Here is a 20,844-nt window from a genome sequence, read left to right as displayed (position 1 = left end):
TAACCACTTATTTTAAGTCCGGGCTGATTTAGCAAGAGGTATTCTCTTCCCTGCACGTAGCAGAAAGAGAGAACACTTGGACTTGTGCCTTATATCTGATGTTGCAAGTAACTCTGAAATAAACAAGAAAAGGAAGCTCCTTGTTGTTAGTGACGCCCACTGTTGTAAGCTTTTCCTGAATGTGGTGCCTTGATGAAAGAGGGATCCCTTTCTTCACTCAATTTCATAATAGACAACATGATTTGTCACAAAGTTGATAAAACGGGTAAAAGAAGAGGCTTTGATTGAAGTGCTGGGTAAGCCGACGAAAGTAAATGTAGGCATTTCTTTTCGGATTTTATGTTCTTTTAGAATATGTCAAGTTTATTTTTGGAATAAGCAAACCTATATTTCCCATGAAACATAGCCAATGTGACACATGGATGCAGATTTTGTTTTTATTGTATTACTTATGGCTTACGTATTACTTATTGTTTGAATGATGAGGCCAATTAAAAAAATTCAATATTTCCAGATTCATGAATCTCAGTGTCGAAGCCATAGTTTAAAGCTGTTGAAGACAGTGAGTTTCTCTTACAGCCACAAGGGGGCACCATCATATTAGAATATAGAAAACGTATCCAACTGTAACAGTCGGCAGACTAAAATGTGGGGTTGCAGTATATCCTATCAACATTCATTTGTGCATAAAGTTTATCAGTGACTTGTCGTTCATGTTATTCCTGCTATCATTCTCTCCATACACAAACTGTACTCATAGTACTCACATATTCAGATCTTCACTCAGAAAATGATCAGTAACTCACTCATATGTGGGCTGTTTATTATTGATTATTGAATTACAGAAACAGTACACAAATACATACTGTCAGATGTACAGTATGTGCATGTATGACACACTTTATCTCTCTGGCATACAGTACACCCTCACGCATGACTCATCCACAATGTTTCCATATCGTGTACCCTCTTGGAGGCAGTAAAGAAATAGTAGTTCTATTCCAAGTACTTGAGTGGGATTCATGTAATGAGGATTTCTGCGCTGGTGGTTCTCAAATTCATTGACCTAATGATGGCTTTTTGTGTGGGAGTCAGAAGGGGTGAATAAATACCCAAAGAAAGAAATTAAAGAAGCATAAAGGTTGTGTAAAACATAAATTACAGTCGTAGTGTTTTATAGAACATGTAATCCCAATACCTTAAGCCCTCTCCAAAAGTTAACCTTTTGTACTGAACGTTGAAACAGGCTCCATTTTTATATTGGTCCCCAAGTATTTCTTCTTTTATGATTCAGAATGTATTATGAATGGTATGATTTCATCCTAGATCATAAAACATTTTATTAACATCAAAGTCGTTCGTAGCTGTTAATCCTAAACATTTAAAACATGGTAAGTTCAGCACTGTGAAATTTATGAAAGGCAGTCAATAGCGTTGCGCTTTCGGATTGTCAAATGGATTAGGCCAGTATCATTGCCATTACCTGACAGAAAGCTTCAACAATCTACAAATATATAATTCATATTTGTTGGAGGGTTTTGCAGAACACATTTGACATTCAAAAACAATTTCTGTTAACAATCACTGTGGCAGTCATTCAGATAAAAGACACCCACTACGACGCCATGGCCAAAGGAAATCACAACTTGGTATGCTGTGGTATTTTACACGTTAGCCCGCAACTCTGATGAGATAGAATGGAAGTCGTTAGATGGAAAAGCCGTAATGGTCAGCTATTTATTTCAAGGCCCTTTAATGGGGCTGATTAATCATGTTCAGAACCCAGGCCACAAAAAGGTCACCAACGGCCAATTTTTTTTTTTTAATGAACATGTCAGTGTCGTTTCAAACACACCAATTAACATCAAGGGAATATCAGTTATATTAATAGCAGGACTTGGACTTCAATATATGTATTCAATTAACCTGGCTGCAAAGCTCATTGCTCTGCTGGTAATATTGAGGCTGTTGGAGTACCCGGTGGAGCATCTGAAAATGGTTGTTGAGCATTATTGTCTCTCAGGCACATTGAGTCAGCATTCAGTCAATGCCTTTCGTTTGTCCCCTCCTGGGTACATGTGCACATGTATGTACGTGGTGTATGGGTACGATAGTGCGTAATTGGATCATCAGAGGTAATGACTGCACCTAACGAGTTTCTGGAAGGCTTTTTTGAAGTCTTCATTAAAGATGGTGTAGATGAGGGGGTTGATTAGCGAGTTGAGGTACCCCAACCACGTCAGAAAGTCAGCCATCTCCATCGAAGTACTGCAAGAACCGCAGGTGTTCACAATCACTTCCTTGACAAAAAATGGCAACCAACAGATGACAAAGGCCCCTATTATTAACCCCAACGTTGATGCTGCTTTGCGCTCCCGTGAGCCCGAGATCCGTGGTCCCTGGTAAAACTGACTCCTACGTGACTCGGTACGTGACTCACTGCGTGACTCACTGCGTGACTCGTTCCGGCGCGGCTTGCACTTGAAAGCCTTTGCAGATACACGCACCCGTTCACGTGGAGGTTCCTCAGTTGAAGGTTCAGAGAAAGACTTTTCTTGTGGACTTATGGGCGGCGGACTTTGAGGTTCACCATCGTCGGCACCTTCTCCAGCAGGGTAGGATGACGGGATCATGCTCCCATTGGTCATACATGAGTGACGGCTGGCCCGACTGGCTTCCCTGCGCATATACAGGGTCTGAGCAGCCCGGTAGATTTTGTAGTAGAGGATGAGGATGAGCATAAGGGGGATGTAGAACGCTCCCAGGGTGGAGTACAGCGTGAAGGCCATGTGATGATGCATCATGATGCACTGGTCTTCCTGCTCTGAATCCCCACTAAAGTGTCGCCAGATTAGAGGGGGAAGTGAGATGAGGATGGACAAGAGCCACACCACTGCCACCATCGCCCCAGCCCTGGCCCCTGTGCGTTTGCGAGAGTACTCCACTGCATCAGTTATGGCTCTGTAGCGGTCGATGGCGATTGCAGCAAGGTGCAGGATGGAGCATGTACAACAGGTGATGTCCACACTCAACCAGATGGTACAGACCACCTGGCCCATGAGCCAGGTCTCTTTCTGGATGTACATAATACTGAAGGGCATGACCAGCACAGCCACCAGCAGGTCAGTCACTGCTAATGAGCAGATGAGGTAGTTGGCTGGGTGATGCAACTTGCGCGTGACCGCGATAGCCGTGATCACCAGGCAGTTGAAGAATGTAGTCAGGATAGCCAGTACAGACAGGGTCATTGAAAGCAGGATCTTACTGGGAGGGAGTTTAGTGGTCTCCAGTGAGTCATTACCACTGCAGTTTGTGGCAAATACCCCTTCAGTGCAATTGGGGAAATCCATTCTGCAAGCACAATGGACAGGGAGTTGTGCATTAGACATAACAGGAGATTAGGAACATTTTAAATTCTTTTCAGAATGTCTTTTCAGACAACTCATTTTGAGTCCATTCTTTTTTTTTTTTGGACTGCTGTGCCTATCATTGTGTTGGTCATCTCACTATTCAGAATCCAAAATGGAATTTAATCAGTCAGTCAGCATTCTGGCGCATTAAAATGATTGCAAGATTTGTTCTGTTATTCCTACATCATACAGTCATGCACTAAAACATGCTGAGGTGAATAAACAAATGAAAGTTTTTTATTCAAAATGTGCTTGAAAGATAATGCTCTTTGAAGACTGTGTCCACGGTCTTGAATGTTAAATGGATGTATAAATGCTTTCACATTTTCTCCTTTTCTTTTAAGTTTTTACAAAACCCTAAAAATAAAAATCCGGCAATCCCCTTCTACCTGTCTCGGCTCTAACGTGTTGCATCCAGTTGGTTCAGTGTGCAGCAGACCGTCTGCTCGCTTCTGTCCTGCCTGCTGGCTCTGCCATCACATCACCTCTGTCACTCATCCACACCTGCTAGAGAGAGGGAACAAAAGAGAGCTTTTGAAGACGGTACAACGACAAAGTAAAGAAACAGCCAAGGACTCGTACACACCTACACAGCAGAGGCAGTGAATGGGTTCTTAGAAACTAATTTGTGCATGTTTGTTTGAATTGAGAACAGCTTTTCCGGATCATTGGGTCTCTGTTGAGTATTCACCAATGTGACTACTACTGCAGAGCTTTCTTATTAATATGATCATCCTGAGTTTCATCAGAATCAGCTTTAGCTTTATTGGCCATGTGTGTGTACACACCCATGGAATTTTTGCCCGGTTTCACATATCTCTCATCGTACATATATTATATGCAATAAACAAGATAAATATAAAGAAGACATTAAAGACAACAGATACAAAAAGATAATTAAAGACAACAGAGTAGTCAGATACATAACTATAACAATTAAAGTTGTTTCGGGGGCCTTTCAAATTCAAAAAGATTCAACTTTTCTTGGAATTATCGTACTGACAAATAAAGGCATACAACATCAGACAGAAATATGCCGTGTTGCCTGTTTCAATCCAAACATATCTGTCTCTGTAATTATAATTATATGTATATATTTGTTGACCGTTAATTTACCAACAGCCACTATGATTAAATCATTATCCTCAGGTATGACTGTCGTTGCAGCGCTCCTTCTCTGCATTGCACGGTATCCCGAAGACATGAGTGGGAACTGTTGCTATAGAAACAACAAGTGGTACAGTACTTTTACTTTGTGTGGCGGTGGAGCAAAGGCAGCCGAACTCCGACTCCCAGTTCTCTGCGGAGACGGTTCGATTCCCAGAGTGGGTCCACCAGGGGGAGGGTGGGTGAGCGGTGTGGCAAAGGTTCATGACAAGGGAATGAGATAAGAGATTTCAGTTCACTTAACCTGAGCAGGTGGCAAAGTGCCAGCTACTATAATTCAGCATGAAAACTTTCAAAGCTCTTTCTTGGTAAAAAGGTTTTTGAAAGAGCTAAAGATATATTGTTGGACCATTATAGATACACCATACTTGTACAATATATCACCCCTTTTCAAAAGGTATGAAGTAGCATCAGATGCAGGTAAAATTGTGGCATCATTTAAATATTGAATGTGAAGGAAAGTGCTGTGGCAGTGCAGAGGCATATGATGGGTATTATTTCACGACTGTATTCAAGGTGTGGGCACTGCCATCCAGCCACACACATTGAGTCACATTGGTGCTCTTTGCTTAGTGTGGTGGTTTTATTGCATAAAAAGCTCAATTATATATTTGTTTTATTTCAGACTCATGAGTCCGTATAGCAACAAGCACAAATAAAACAACAATATATACAATACAATACAATATGAGGACACAAGTATAATCATTGCAGTTCAAAAGTAACTCGTAACATACAGACACTTCCAATATTTTCAGAAACAAGAATACCTCATATCACTCTGTGATGGCTCAGTTGAGATTATAAAGCATACAGACACAATTAACCTTTAGATTATGAAAGAGCCAGATAGCACCGTGTTTATAAGTTTGATTTCTTTATCCATAAATTATGTTTAATTAGTATTGCTCCTGCACACACAGTTTGTTTGCTTCTCCAGCTCACCCTTAACAGTGCCAGAGCTATAGTTATAGCTATAGAAGCTCTGGCTTGTTAGCAAATGTTTTCAAAAAGATGTTCAGGGTCAGGAAGAAAATGTCTTTAAAAAAGCTCTTTGCTGTGAAAAGTCAGTCACAGTTCATTACGGCTGCAAAGTAAATAAAAAATGCAGATAGTTTCACAGCTATTCTAAAGCACATTGCTTGGCTGTGGCATATCAGCTTCTTTATATCTGTGATTTGAGTCTTTAAAGAAAAGAAAATTGTCCTCTTCTCTGTCATGATGCAATTATACTGTCCTTCCCATTTGCCCTTGAAAGAATTTGGAAGAAAACAGCCTACTTTGCTCAGGTAGATGATAATTACTGCTGCACTCTGCCCCTGCGCTGATATGTTCTCAGCTGTAGATCTGAAAATAGTTTGTGCACAAACATATATTTAGATATACAGTATGGGTGAAGTGGGCGTGTTCTTAAGAGCGTGTGTCTGAGCATGTGCGATGATTGACAGCATGCATTAACAGTGTCAGCCTGTCATTACGCGCACAATGAAAATCATCTGCTTTTGTTAAAAACACAGGCTTTCTGTTCAAGGCCATCTGAAGATAAGCTCCAGTGAGCCCGAGTGAGGCTGCTCTCTGCTTCATTCGGAACAAAACCCAGTGGCCTTGCTTGAATTCAGCAAAAAAGGGAAAACAGCTTAATGCACTGACTGATGGCCACATTGTATTATAATTATAGAGTAACTTTCACATGTTTGGTTTTCTGGAGTTGCTACAGTACATTATTTTCTCTATTAATTTCTCCATTAAGAGATAAAAACCAGCACACCCTGATACTGTTCAGTAACTTTAAGCTCCGTGATCTGCGATATCAGCCAGATTTATCAAATAACTGTTTGCATGTTTACGAATCCTTCAAAAAAAAAAAGTTGTTTATTATGTAGCCGTGATACCAAGCGACAGATATAATCTGATGACGCTTCTGCATTCTGCAAGTCACAGATTCACAGGTTGTGCAGATAACAAGGAGGCTGACAAAGCAGAAGCATGTTGCAAATATTCCTTCCACATTCAGAGATGAAGATATCGAGATTAGTTTAATCCATTCTCAGTTTCTCTCACTCCCAGCTCAAACACACCAGCTCAGCACCCTGAAGACATCCCGTGAACAAACACAGATACAAACTCACTGCACACGCACACAAAAACCATCTCCACTCTAATTGCAAAAGGTTTGTAGTCCCCAAAACGAATGTCAACCCTCTGACATTGAACAGGGAAGCTGCATTCGTCACGAGGAGGACAATCTCTGAAACACACAGTTTGGCCCAGGCAGGACATCGAGCTGCCAAGTGTTGTTGTGAAGGAGGAGAGTTGTGAAAAGCTGACTGACAGCTCTGGAGAGATGCAAATAGATGACTAACTGCAGCACCACAAGACGGCACAACAGCTCTCATTCATTTGCTGGTCTGTCTCTTCATCTTTTTTCATCTGCTTTATCTGCTAGATGATGAAGTTGGCAAGAAGTATTACTATTGGGAGATCCCTTTCGCAAGATTAAATACATTTTTTTTATTTTCAAATGAAAGTGGAAAGAAATGTCATACATCAGTGAAGGTAAAGATGAAAAAAACAACAACAGTGACCACTATTTGGGATTATAACGACAAGTGACTGAAAGACAATAAACGGCGTTTTCCCTAATCGTGCACAAAAGGGTCGATGTCCTTCATTCCAATTACCCTGAATGGGCCAAACTGCTGCCATGTCCACTTTGCAGCATGCAGTCACTGTTCTCACTCATTGAACTGTGTTCTCGTTTTAAGCCTGAGTGGATCCCCCCATGCATGTCACAGCTGGTGTTTCACTCCACAAGCTGATAGCTCATGGAGATAGAAGTCGTTGAATTTAATGGAACTGGTTAAGGTGCTCACCAGATCCTGAGGGGACAGAGGTGGTGCATATTTTATTTTTGTTTTCATCATACTCAACTACATGTCTTGTAATGTTGTGCACAGTATATACTGATGGAGATGATAACAAAGGTCCCATAAAGAGGATTGTGTTGCCTGTGTTATTGCCTGTGTTGTGTGAATTGCTATTAATGACATGTACGGTGCACATGGGAATGTTTTTATATCCATCTATTTACCGTCGCGTTCAGTGATATCGTCAATGATATAGTTTTAACGCACATCATCGCATCAAATCAAATCCTGGTTTAAACGGATCCATTGCATTTTGTGTTGTGCCGTGTGTAAAATGTATGGCATTTAACTGTAAAGATTTCTAAAATAATAAGCATCATCAGTGTATGTGCACTGGAGGTTACATATTGGACCATGATTGGCCAAACTAGACGTGAGGTCACAGGTCACATTCGTAGGGAAGGGAGGGAAAGGATCTATTGGTTCTTGTTGTCTAACGTCTGTGGGTTTGTACATCTGTTCTGCACCACCACTCAGTCTCAGACATGAATGACCTTTTAAGATGGAAGCTCCCTGGAATGTAACGCACTTGAACTTCACTATGGTGTACTTGTGAGCTGATGCTGATAAACATTGACATTAGCGTGAAAGTTCTCATTTAAAGCCACATAGTGCACAAAGCAGCCATTAAAACAAACCACTACAACATGAATGATCGACAGGCCTGCATTATGGCTATCTGGGAGACTGGTGACGTATAATACAGCTTGTGTACTGTGCAGTCTTGTCGCAGTGCTTTGCTGCTGTCACATTATGGGTTTTCATGTATAGAGGGAGAGACAATACAAATTACATGCACGGAGGAGCTTGACTGCTGTGAAGTGGAGATGTGTTGTTAATTAATATTTTCAGTGTATGTCACATGAATTTCTCCTTTGAAGTTGAAACACGCTGTCAAAGCACTTCCACGTCGACGCAAAACACGATGGCAGAATTGAGCCTTGTCTTGTGCTTCAATCACTACGCTACTGAGTACCACAATGAGCAGTGAATCACACTGAAAAGTATGAAGACAGGAATCTCTTTCAATCTTCATACTAATACCTTTACAAAGTAACTTCCCCAATAACAGCTTATCATTGTGAGGCAGGCACACAGACCTCAGCATGTGCTATGCCCACAGCAATTAGATAATGTGAAAGAAAACATTCTGATTAGATATTTTCTGCAATTATAGGATAAATAATCCGCTAAGGCCTTTTTCGAGTGAGCAGTGAATTAGAGAACATCTACAACCAGCGCACGTCTATGAAGCCACATCAACAAAACAGGTTTAGTTCGACTAGCAATGCGTGCAAAAACCCGTCTGTGTACTGAGTTTAAAATCAATGGCTAATTGTTACTGGTGTCTGTCATCAACTGTTTTTTAAAGGCCATTCCCTTTCAGCCAATTGAGTCTCTTTGAAGTCAGCACAGCTGCTGGTATGTTTGATCTGCGCTCTTTAATTGCAAAGCCCACTGCCATGAAACCATTTACCTTGATTAAAGCCCCGAAAGTATTTCTTTCGCATGTTTGACTTTGTCGGAAACAGCAATATATACTGTATAATGGTCAAGTATTACTGACTCTCTATGTCGCTGAGCTTCTACATTGCTAGTGCAGTGTTGTGTGTGTTTGTAGTGGTCAGTCCCGCCATGAATCAACTCTGTGTGACCTCATTCAAGGCGCCGGGCTGCTGCGTGTCATCAGTGCCTCCTCGTAGAGAGACTTCGGCTGCAACCCACCTATAATGGAGACCTGCGGGGTCTATTTCAAACCTATTTCAGGCTATTTCATTTCAATTTTGTAAGGACTTAGCACCTGCTCTAACTGCTAGTTGTTGTGAGTTTTCCAATTCAATGTTGAAAGGAAAATATACTTAAAAATATAAGTTTCTATAATGAATTGAGGATAAACTCCAATTCAACAATGATATATTTGAATGAACACATACTTTGATATATCAATAGTTGGAATTAAAAGATGTATTGGTATATTTATAATGACTTTACTCTGCTTATGCATACAGCATGGAACAGTATGATTTGGCATCTTTTTAATTGTAGCCAACCCAGGACAGGTTTCTTACAGCATCCTGTGTTGAAGCAGAAATATAAATATTACCAGAAAGTATGCAGCTTGGAGTGAACCCAGAAGAGGCTAGTGTGATACAGATAGGTTCACATTCATCACATAATTAAAACTAATTATGATTTCTCTCAAAAACATACATCCTCTCTCCTCTCCTATGACGTGAGTCTTTACAGATTTTACGGCACAGACATTTCACAAAAGGACACGCATCTGAATTAAATATGGTAAATAAAATGGTGGACATTATATACTATTTTTTCCTGAAAATAACAATATAATTAGTTGTGTAACTATCAACAGCCTGTAAATAGTATAGCATCTATGATATTTACTTCAAAGCAATCTGTTTAGTAGCTGCCAAGAAATTGTTATCTCTCACCAAATCAGGGTCAAAGATCCACATGATATTGAGTATTTATTGTAGTTATAGTTATGTTACTAATGGCTTGATCCCCAAACATTAGAGCTGTTAGGGTCACTTCTCATGTTCAAGGATTTATTATTTAAAATTCCTCTGGAGAAGAAGCAGAATTAGAAAACTCCTTAAGAAAATATGTGCAGCCGAATTGTTTGCCTCTCTTAATTAATTGCATGGCTTCTTCACACTGAGAACAATCAATGCATGATAAACAGCAGCACATGTACAGTAAGCTATAAAGTTGTTTGGGCTGATATGTTGGCATTGCAACAAAACCAATGTATTTCCCAAATATGACTGACTGGAACCACAGGTGGGACACAGGTGTCATCTCCGATTTGAAAATCTGGTGCTTTACCAGTCAGCCTTCACTTTTCTGTCACATTTCCTGGAATGTAAAAACGGAAGCAATTGTGTTTTGTCAAAAATGCTCCTGTCTGTATCACTATTGATTTATGTCGCTGTCACATCTGTATTATAAAGGTCATGGTTTCTCGAGAAAGGAAGTCTGTAGTCTGCTAAATAGTATTATAATAATTTAACTGTCATTCATGTAGCTTACGCATAGTAGAATAGTAGAAAGTCACACAGTGTTAAGTTTCAATTTATCAGATCTTGAGGTAAAATAACATCTGTCAAGGTATTTTATTCCACACTGCGCACATCTGCATCACAGAAATCACTGGACAGACATGTGAGAGAGAGAGAGAGAGAGAATGAGGGAAACAAAGACTCAGTCATTTGATTAATTAATTAATTCAACCTTAGTTTGAAGCTCAAGGAATCGTCACATTTTTTCCCCCATGAATTTAATATTACAATTAAAACAGAATAAATAGAACCAAAAAAACTGATTACCAAGAAGAGAACCGAACTCAGTTCAAACTTACTTCGTGTTCAAACTTACTTCGTGGTTTTAAATTGACTAACAGGTACAATTATGTTAAGTTTGAATGTGTGTTGTAAAATCTTTCAAGTGTAAGAAAGCACAAAATCTAACAGCAGTAAAGGGACTACCACCTGACCTTTTCATACAAGTTGCAATAGTAAATTAACGGTAACAACTTCATGTTAATATACTCATTAAAGAAGCTTTAAGTTAGTTTATTAATCCAAATATTAGTATGAACCTTGTATTATTGCTCATAAACAAAAGTATAAAAATGATCTGAGTTTATACAGCAACTGTCAATCACATGAATATGTATGTTAACTCAATCATGTGTGAGGATTCTTCACACAAGATCTGTCACATAATTACATGCATTAAATGGAGCAATCATGTTGCTCCATTTAAAAATGTGCTTTGAATTATGTAAAAATAACAAACCTAAATACTAAGATAAGAAATACACCTCATGCAAAGTTCCTCTTCCCAGCAGGGACTAATATCCTCGGCCAATATTCACATATTTCCACAAAAGTTTCCCCGTAATGAGGGCCTTAGAGTAAAATGACTGGGTGGAGGCAATCAAGCAAATGGCTAAACTGATGGGAGGTTAATGTACGAAAGAAACATAATTCATGTGGAAATGCAATTGAATTGTCTTTTAATGGGACGTCCTCTTTTATCTCAGTACTGCCATCTTATTCTGCATCATAACAACATCAAACACCATCAAGTGACTACAAAGAGGAGAGTGGGACTTTGTTTCTTTGATTGAAAAGATTGCTGTTTAGCTGCAAAATCTGACGCCTTAGAAGCAAGGTTGTCCTTGAATGCATAAACTGCATTGCATCAACAGCATGACTTTGTTGTATTAATATGGCTGCTGTTCACGGACCGCACTGCATCAGAGTTTGCTGAAACAGACTCGTATATTTAGTAAGTCTCCTTACGGTTCTTTGGTGCAGATCAAGGTTATACTGTTCTGGCACACTCTCGTTCTGGTAATAAACGTTTCAATTAAAGTGATGTTGGGAAATGTACTAATGCAGGATAGGAATTGGATGATAAAAGAAAAACAAGCAGCTGCTTGGCACAGTCTGTGTGGTCGTTCAAGGTGGATAAGGAGAACTTGGTGTGCAGGTATTTTCACTTCAAAGCACGTATTAGTAACATGTTCACCAAAATACATTCTAAAACCCTCGGAAAAGGTAAACGACATGACTGAATTTTCTTCCAATATGCTGCTGACTTGAGCTGTGTGCGTTCAATTGTTGGAAACTGACGTGTGATTAAAACTTGCAAAGTGAGAGAAAAGGCTTCGAGTGCAGCAGCATGCAGCTTCATAATTTAGATTTGCTTGAGAGTAACATAGCTGCAGGGGTTGAATATATTACAAATTACCAATTGAATTATGTTATCAAGTGTTGAGATGAAGGGCTTTCAAAACGAACGTTTTTTAGCACGTCTATTAGCCTTCACGCAGCTCACCACTTGCGGCTGATAATATACTTTAAAAATGCTCCGAACATGAATAAAAAGCTATGGTGTGGCATGGGGGCACATTCACTACGCTACATTACACACACACACACACACACACACACACACACAAACACACACACACACACAGATTCATGATGTACATATGTGTCCATAATTGTTGAAAACTAGCAGTGTGTATTGACAATTGACTGCAGTTTTCACAAAAACAAAAGACAAGTAACAGATTTGTCTTCATGCACTTAAAACTTTAAATATTGTATTGCTAAAAGTAGAAGAGATATTGTGTCAGGTAACAGCCTGAGTAATAGGTTTTGTAGGCGTTTACCAGTAAACAACATGATAGCAGAAGCATGCAAGATGTTTTCACTGGATTTTATCAGCTAATGTTTTGGTAACGATAATGTGGAGATGTAGGACTCATGCAAAGCTTTTCTCATTTATTCACCTCACTCTGTTGTTTGTGTGAATAACATTATGTGTTGATGACAGTTGCTTGTGCGCTTCAATATTTGAAACCTCGGTAAACTGTCAGAACTTGGAAAGTTTACAACAAAAGTATACTATACACACTCAACAGTCATAATTTTAACAAATTACATTTGAATCTAAGATACTAGTGGCAGTGATATTAGATCAGTCTGGTAAGACAAACATTAAGTCAGTTATTAAAAGATTATTGCAAACCCAACTGTGTTCGACTGAACCCTTTGTGGTAAGAAATAAAATATCCTATAGTCCTTTAAGGATGTCATGTGAGGCAGCAAGCTCGCTAAAATGTATTCACTAGAAATGCTTCCCAAATCTAATGCTATCAAGTCTAGTTTATCCACTAACTTAAACCAAACTGTTAGTAGTTTTCCTTTCTTGATTAAGAAGTGGCTGCAGCACCTTGGAATGTCTTTGTGTGACATTCTGGTTTCGAGTAGATTTATACAGTCATACCTCACAGAGCATTAAAGGATTTGATCCGAAGCCAATGAGTTGACTTCTGAGGATGTACTGCACACGTGTGTCATTTGAGGTTCGATTCATTCAAAACTAATTCAATTAATTCACCCTACTTGTGCTTTTTTTTCATAGTTATGCAGCAAATCATTTAGTAGAAATAGAATGATTTGGTAAACAGAGAATGCACAGTTAACACAATTACATGTACACAAGATACACACACACAAACAGTGTTACACGCATTATCCTGCATGCATTTACAACCCTCCCACACACAAAGTTTTAAAAGTATCTGGGATCAGTTGTTAAGGTCACTGCAAGTCATCATGGGATGAGTAATGGACAAGTGCTGCCTTTTTTTTTTTAAAACACTTGTACACAGTTTAGGCACTAAAATTGGGCACATTGCTTTCCTCACATAAGATCAAGTACTTCTCATTTATAAAGCTCTCAGAATCAATTCAATGCTTTTTCCCTCCATGATCGATGAGGAACTGGTGAATTGATAACGTGTGTGCCAGTCCCCAGCGGAAAGCTGGAATAGGACTACAAGCAGAGGAAGTCAATAATTGGAAGTCATTCATAACCCAAACTGCAGAGAGCCACTGGGAAATTTGCATTCAAGCCTGTTGGCCCATATGTGCTGTCTGGATCCCAAATTCATCAAGCAATACCAAAACATATTAGCTTATCTGTGGCTTATCCCACACATTCAGGCTATAAGCGTCCAATGTTTTGTGGTCTTGGAAATGACGCCGCTTGCTCAAAGATCAGCACAAACATAAAAGTAATCAAAGTCACACCAAGAAGGAAAAAGCTACCTTTTCATCAAGCATCAGCTATGATCTGAGAGGGGGAAATGAGCACATGCAGAGTTGTGTTTAATAATGAATACAAAAGAAGGGGGGGGGGGGGGGGGTTTCAACCACCAGCTTTCACAGATGTCAAGTTTGTGATAATGCCAAATACTGTGAGATGAGTTCTTTGTGTGGATCCTATTTTAAAACTATTTTTTTTAACGTAAAATCATGTGATGGCAGAATAAATGATTTACAGTCTACTTTGAGAAATGTCGTTTTTTGCCATAGCAGCTTTAAGGATGGTGATGTTGGTTGGTCACTGTCTATTATTCAAATTCCACAGAAAAGTGCATCCACAAGCCACTTTCTGCTTTGTGTTTGGTTGCTGTGGTGATACATTTATTTTTATAAATATATCCAAACATGACAGATGGGAAAGCAATTCCTGGATAGAAATGTGGAAGGCATACACTTCACTGTTTGTTCTTTCCAGCATCTTTGACATGTTTGACATGCAAATCAATGGATTAAGACTTGATCTTATAGTCTGTGGATATGATACACAGACAATCCTGATAATCTGGATCTGCAGAGGCCGAACCAGATCACAAGCAAAAACAAAGCAAGCATACAAGGCTCACCAACACACGGACATAAATTTGTTCCACGACAAAAGTAGATATCTGGGGTAGCACCGTAACCCTTTCACTGAGACGGAGAGGAGGAGCCAGCTTTGAATGTTTGGTTTACAAACCGCAACTGACAAATCCATACTTATTATACCTTAAATGTCACAAGATCTTTTAATTCATATTTCAAGGATGGATGTCCTTGTCTTTTAAGAGAAAAATCCCAATGATGCACTGGAGAGAGCTCCCAACAAGAAAGACAACATCAGCCATTTCTGCAAGCGCTAGCAAGTCGATCAACATGCAGTGGTCCTAAACTGTATAAGCAAGTATAGAAGGGATGGATGGATGGCAATAACCAAATGGTCTTCCCTCTTTTCCACCCTCAAGACAACTTTAGTATATAGTAATTAGTATATCTAGCCCCACCACTGCTATGGCTGGTGGACAAATAGTATGTTAGTCATTCCATCCAACATTATTGTTTTGTGAACTCGAATGGACATTTCAGCCTTTAGGCATCGCAACTTGGTCTTTTAGGCTTTTAGTATTGTTCCATTAGGAGTAAATTCCTTTTTACTGGCCACGAGGAGAGACCATCTCTCAGACAGGAGCCACTCTATTAGATGTAGCCCCTCCAGGTCGGTCGAAGTTAGGTGGTTGTTCACCTTTACAAAGTCAGTTACTGTATAATCCCAGGATTAATTTCTGCAAACAGCAGGCATAAAGGTGCTGTCTCCATCTGTCCCTCATTCTGTTGCTGTGCGTGCTGCCTCACCAACACACAGATACACAAACAAGAATCCCTAGTGTCGCTATGTTCGCGCGTCTCGGTTTTGAAGACAAATATCTTCAATCATCCACAAAGAGAGCTGACTAGGATTAGCATACTGCTGGCAACTAACTTGCATGAGAACCTTTAATTTGAATTCTCGTTTGTCATGGATTGGTGACAAGTAATTAAACATTGATTCCTGAAGGCTTGGGCCTTTAAAGGTAGCTGAGAAGCATTTACGCAGTTCCTTTCACAATCAGCAGTGCGAGCATTGGGGAAAAAGAGACCTCTATTTTCATCGTCTGACATGAAAAGGTAAGATGTGCCCAGACAGAGTTTGATTGAGGCGCTCGCCTCTGTGACATGACAGTGAAAAGCCATATATCAGATATCTGTCTGGGCTTTGTTAGCCAGGGACACACAGACACCAAGAGCTTACTTAAAAGCTCCACAAGGCAAGGAAGATAAAAAAAAAAAAAGTCCTTGTCTCATCAATTCAATTGAGGTGACAGGACCATCAGTGCATTTCAGCCACACAAACTGCTTTTGTCCTAATGAAATTACGTGATGAGGTAAAGACAGCTCTGTCACGGTAAAGGACAAATTTGAATTTAAGAGTGAACGCCAGTAATCAAACCCTCATCCAGTCAAAGAGAATAAGACCTTGGTCTTGAGCTTGGTTGCATTCTTGGATATAATCGGTAGTGCAAAAATCTCACAGTTGTATACAAACAGAAACTGTGGGTCTAACTAAAAATCTGGAGCTTAATAGGTTGTCCAAGTAGCCTCCCAGCTATGCATGTAAACTCCATGTATTATAAACCTTTTAGTGTTATTTCAGATCAATTAACTTTCTGTTCCCCACTCAGATCCACCAGGCTATAAACAAAAGAAAATGTACCCAAGCGCACCACTCCTGCACAAAATAAATAGAGGGGAAACACTTGTTTAATATCTTTAAAGCACCATTCTCCTCTACACTTTCAAATTGGCTCGCTACGGTATTTTGTTTGCCAGCTGACTGTAAGAGGTCATAATTCACTGGTCAAAGTTTGTGAATTATTCATAGTACAATGCCACAACACAGTTAACAAGAGCTTCAGTATAGGCCTAGTTTTTTTTTTGTCGTCTCTTTCTTTTTCCTTGAGAATTTATTGAAAAATAACATGCTGTATGAAGTTCACAAATATCACCCCGAAGAACTTCTCAAATTCCCATTTTTCCTCTCTCACTTTTGGGTTCAATCATGTACAAATTGTGATTTCATATTGAAATACAGTGCTGAGACGCCTTTGTCTTTTCTCATAGTATTATTATTTTCATTAGCATTAAAGGTGCTAAATTCTTAATTTAAAGCATTAATATCGCAGCAAACAGTTCATGTGAGTCTCTGTGCTTGACCCACGGCATGTCACAGAAGCATGACGCCAACCCTCCGGTTCCCGACCAGGTAAACACTGTCTGTGCTGTTGCATTTCTTTACACTGCTAATGCTGTTAGCTACCTACCCCTGGCTTAGCGATTGCCATGTTGAGAGCTGTGTGGAGGCAATCCCTCAAACATAGATATGTTTTGAATTGGAAACTTCACACCTTTAAAGCTGTAAAACTACTGCAGGAGTACCATAAGATGTAAGCTTGCAAAATGTGCTTTCTAAAATGACCACTAATATTGTTTGATTAAAATTGACTGACATCTAAACTGTCAGTTTATCAGATATGAAGGTTTTGTAATCTTCTCATGGGAATAGGGTTCTTGCAGAAGCAGGTAGGAGCACAAACAAGGAAAGAATACAAGGAAACTTTAATACAAAAAAGAGGAAGGCAAACAAGGTGCATTGGTGATAGTTACCGGTACATAATTACTCTTGTCTCCACATGCGTCTTAATTATAGTGGATGAATGTGTATCAGCAACCAATACTGTCATCTCAGGATGAGCTAAATCTTTGTTCCTTCATGGACTTACATCACCAGGAGTCACAATGTGTCCTTGGTATGCCTCAGCTACCCACCACTAGTGTCCATTATTTTCATTCCAAGATAACTTCCTCACTGTAATTAAGTAAGTGTGTCTCCTTGGCCAAAACGAGCATGGTGTATCATCTTCAATATGTAAAGTCATTAAATAATAGGGTGTTGGCTTGATTGTAGATACATTTGTAGTTTGGACAATGAAGGGCCAGCCCAGTCTCCTGGTCGCTATGTCCATAATTACATCCAACATCATTGTGCAATTCAGGATGGTGTGTCCATTCTGTTGCGAAGTAACTGTTCTAATGGTGCAGGGGAAGCGTGGTGTTGTCAACTATTATATAAAAACAGTTTGCATCCTGTCACGGACCTGCAATTCCATCTGTCCTGGCAATGGGCGAGGAAAAAGCCTGCAAGTCACTCACTCCTGTGATTCCCTCACTGTTTTTTCATCACACCAACCCAGTCCGGCTGTATCTTGCAGAAATGCTGCAACACACGCACACCCTTGCAAGACCGCCCTGCTCTCCATGTGTCGTTTTATCTGATTACACCATCCTTCTTAATCAAACTTCTTATAACGTTGGGGGTTTGATCTTCCACGGTCAGTCCCTGAGAGCTCCCCAAGTGACCTGCTGCAAAGAAACATTTAATTGCAGCAAAAGAGATTCCCAGGTGGATTCCAGCAGGTCCTGTGTTTGCTTTCTTTTAATAAAGTCAAAGTCGAAGTTCATATCTAGCAGATCCACCATATACTGGACATACACAAACACACATGCAGCCACTGTGCTGGAGAGCTTTTGCTTTCAGTTCAAGCCTCCTGAAGAGGAATCTCCCAATCGTTACTCCCTCATGTGAGCCAGGTCTGGTAAAAAAAAAATCCTGGCTATTGCCAGTCTATGCAAATCAGTCTAACCAACAGCCATATCAGATCTAATTGTCTAATTTCTCCTCTCTGAATATCATGCACAGTCAAGAAAATCAGAGATCAGATTGGACACGTTAATACGTTTTCTATAAAGATACAGATGCATTGATGCATTTGACTAAAGTCTGGGATCATGCAGCCTGTCTGTATTTAATTGCATGCATTGAAATAGTTATGCTCAGGTGGAGGCAAAGTGGGTGCTCTGTTCATATTCTTAAATGTACAGAGACAACGTTTATGTCATATCAATTCAAATCAGATCAATTACACCTGATGTGTAAAATATCACATGTCTCGAAACTACTTCCCAATTTCGGTCCATTGAATTCAGAAACTGCATGGCATCCCGTCGGGCAAAAAAAAAAAAATGTGTGACCTGCAAAAATATTAACTTACCCGGCTTTCGTTGCAGAGATTAAATGACTGAAGAAACCAGGCAGTTGGCGAGCAGCATTACATTCCCTGTTAATGTCCATTCACAGCTCAGCGACGTTCACGCCGACACCCGTGTAATGTGTCGACTGCGAGGAGCGCGCGCAGACGGGAGCGCGCTGCTTGGCCATAGACAGGGAGCTCTGGGAGGTGCGTCAATGAGGAGGAGGTGGGAAGACAAGATAAGAGTAATAACAGCCCTCCAGCAACAAAGGCTAATAAGGAGACAAACGTTTTCTCGAGGAAGTCAATGACATGTTGAGTCTTACTTCATAAGATACACCAACATGTCATAGTGTCAGTGGTTCCTTGTGACCCTTTTCTAATCTCACCACATGAAGCCCAATATGGGATCCAATGAGGTAAACATTGGCTAACAATATATGTCAATTAGGAGGTTATGTTGGACAGTTTAATACCTGTCGTCACACACATGTTAGTATTTTTTTAAAACAAATTATTTGAAAACACACTTAATAATCCTTTTCCAAGTGTATTATTTAATTTATGTAAAACTAATGCCTCTTTACATGTATTGTAATTACATATGACAATTATAAGTCTTGAGTGTGAACATTGTTATAGGTTTTAAGCAATACAGTGTCTTTTTATGAGGGTTATGAATATACCTAAGGATCATCCTGAAACATTTCTGAGTATAATTCAAGCCACTTTCTCCTAAATGTGTTACCATTGAGAGAGGAATTACACACTCCAAACCTCTACCAAGTGTTCAACTCAGTCAGACAAGATCTATTGACAAACCCCTGAATGTCCTTGTTTGATGCAAATGTGGAGTGGGTCAAGTGTAATGTAGGTTGGTTTTTATTTTTGTGTTGAACATAAGGGTATGAAATGCCCGAAGAGGCTGTGTTAATTTATAGCAAAAGTACACAGTGTCTTAAATGTGCACCTTGCCCACTTTAACAAGTTAGATCACAGTATCACAGTAACACATCCACTTATTTCACAGAGAGAGAGAGAGAAAGTGTGAAATCTGTGCAGGTTTCATGCAGAGGCAACAGAAAGGTTCATAAAAAAGTTAGAAACAAGTATAAAGGCATTAAACAATGCTTCAATGTAAAAAAGAGCCGGTTGATGCTAGTTGGGTTGTACTGGGTTTTTTGGATGATGCTCGTAATTAGGGACTAGTTATAAAATATGATGGTTTTAGTGTTTGAGTTGGAGGTGTTGTGTTGCATTTTCCATCAATCTCTCAACTCACCTCCCTCTCGCGCCGCAGCTCTCTGCTGTTTATTTAGCCGGGTATTATGTAAATGTGCAGTCACTTTGTTTCATGTAAGAAATCACAGACTGATGTCCAAATTCCCTCGACTGACTGAGAGGATGTGCTGTGGATTGGTTTTAGCGGGCTGTGGAGGTATAATATATGAGAAGTTGGGTGTGATGTGTGAGCTGATGTGCACTAAGAGTTGGCCAAAACTAATCCATCAGACATTAACGAGTCATAGTGTGTCAAAGGGAGAGCAAACCTCTGTTTATCCTTGGTGAAATACGTCATCGTCTTGACATTCTTTGAAACGTGAAACAAGAACCTTAATGGGAAATGTGGGATTTTCTCATCTTGTGAATATTCTCCCTGTTAAATCTGTTTAAAAAAGTAACATCTTAAGGCTGAAAAATAAAAATAAATTGTTTATTAAGCCCCACACGTTCTGCACTGCAGTCACTTGTCTTGGCTCCAGTGATGAAGCAGTGATGGGATGACTGCTGCCTACAATAACACTTCAGTGAAGCTCTTAGTCACGAAGAACAAAAAAAATCTGCTGCCAAATGATAAAAGAAAATCTAAATTGAATCAAGTATTGACAGAGTTAAATCTCACATATGATAAGGGGTGACTCTCGCACCAATGTTACAGTTCCTGACAGATAAGTCTTAATAATAGTCTATAAAATGTGAATGTTCAACATTCGAGACATAGTTAGAGACGTCCGAAAGTGGACTACGT

General features: G+C 39.7%; 1 protein-coding gene across 2 annotated transcripts; it reads right to left on the bottom strand.

Moving 5' to 3' along the window:
• Positions 1 to 822: 822 nt before the first annotated feature.
• On the bottom strand, positions 823 to 18,949 carry htr1fa (5-hydroxytryptamine (serotonin) receptor 1Fa). 2 transcript variants are annotated; one of them, XM_068573069.1, is made up of 3 exons: positions 18,837 to 18,949; positions 3,800 to 3,917; positions 823 to 3,351 (listed from the first exon to the last, which is right to left on the bottom strand). In XM_068573069.1, exon 3 carries the CDS (start codon positions 3,348 to 3,350, stop codon positions 2,130 to 2,132), a length of 1,221 nt encoding a protein of 406 aa, XP_068429170.1. In that variant the 5' UTR covers position 3,351; positions 3,800 to 3,917; positions 18,837 to 18,949; the 3' UTR covers positions 823 to 2,129. The 2 variants fall into 2 exon arrangements, with proteins under 2 accessions (XP_068429170.1, XP_068429171.1); XM_068573070.1 differs by having other exon boundaries at positions 3,800 to 3,914.
• Between the last annotated feature and the right edge of the window lie 1,895 nt (positions 18,950 to 20,844).

Source organism: Clinocottus analis, unplaced genomic scaffold, assembly GCF_023055335.1.
Source record: "Clinocottus analis isolate CAN_PGR_092001 unplaced genomic scaffold, fCliAna1.0.p SCAF_12, whole genome shotgun sequence".
Lineage (NCBI taxonomy): Eukaryota > Metazoa > Chordata > Actinopteri > Perciformes > Cottidae > Clinocottus > Clinocottus analis.
This window is presented reverse-complemented; position numbering and strand designations above follow the sequence as displayed.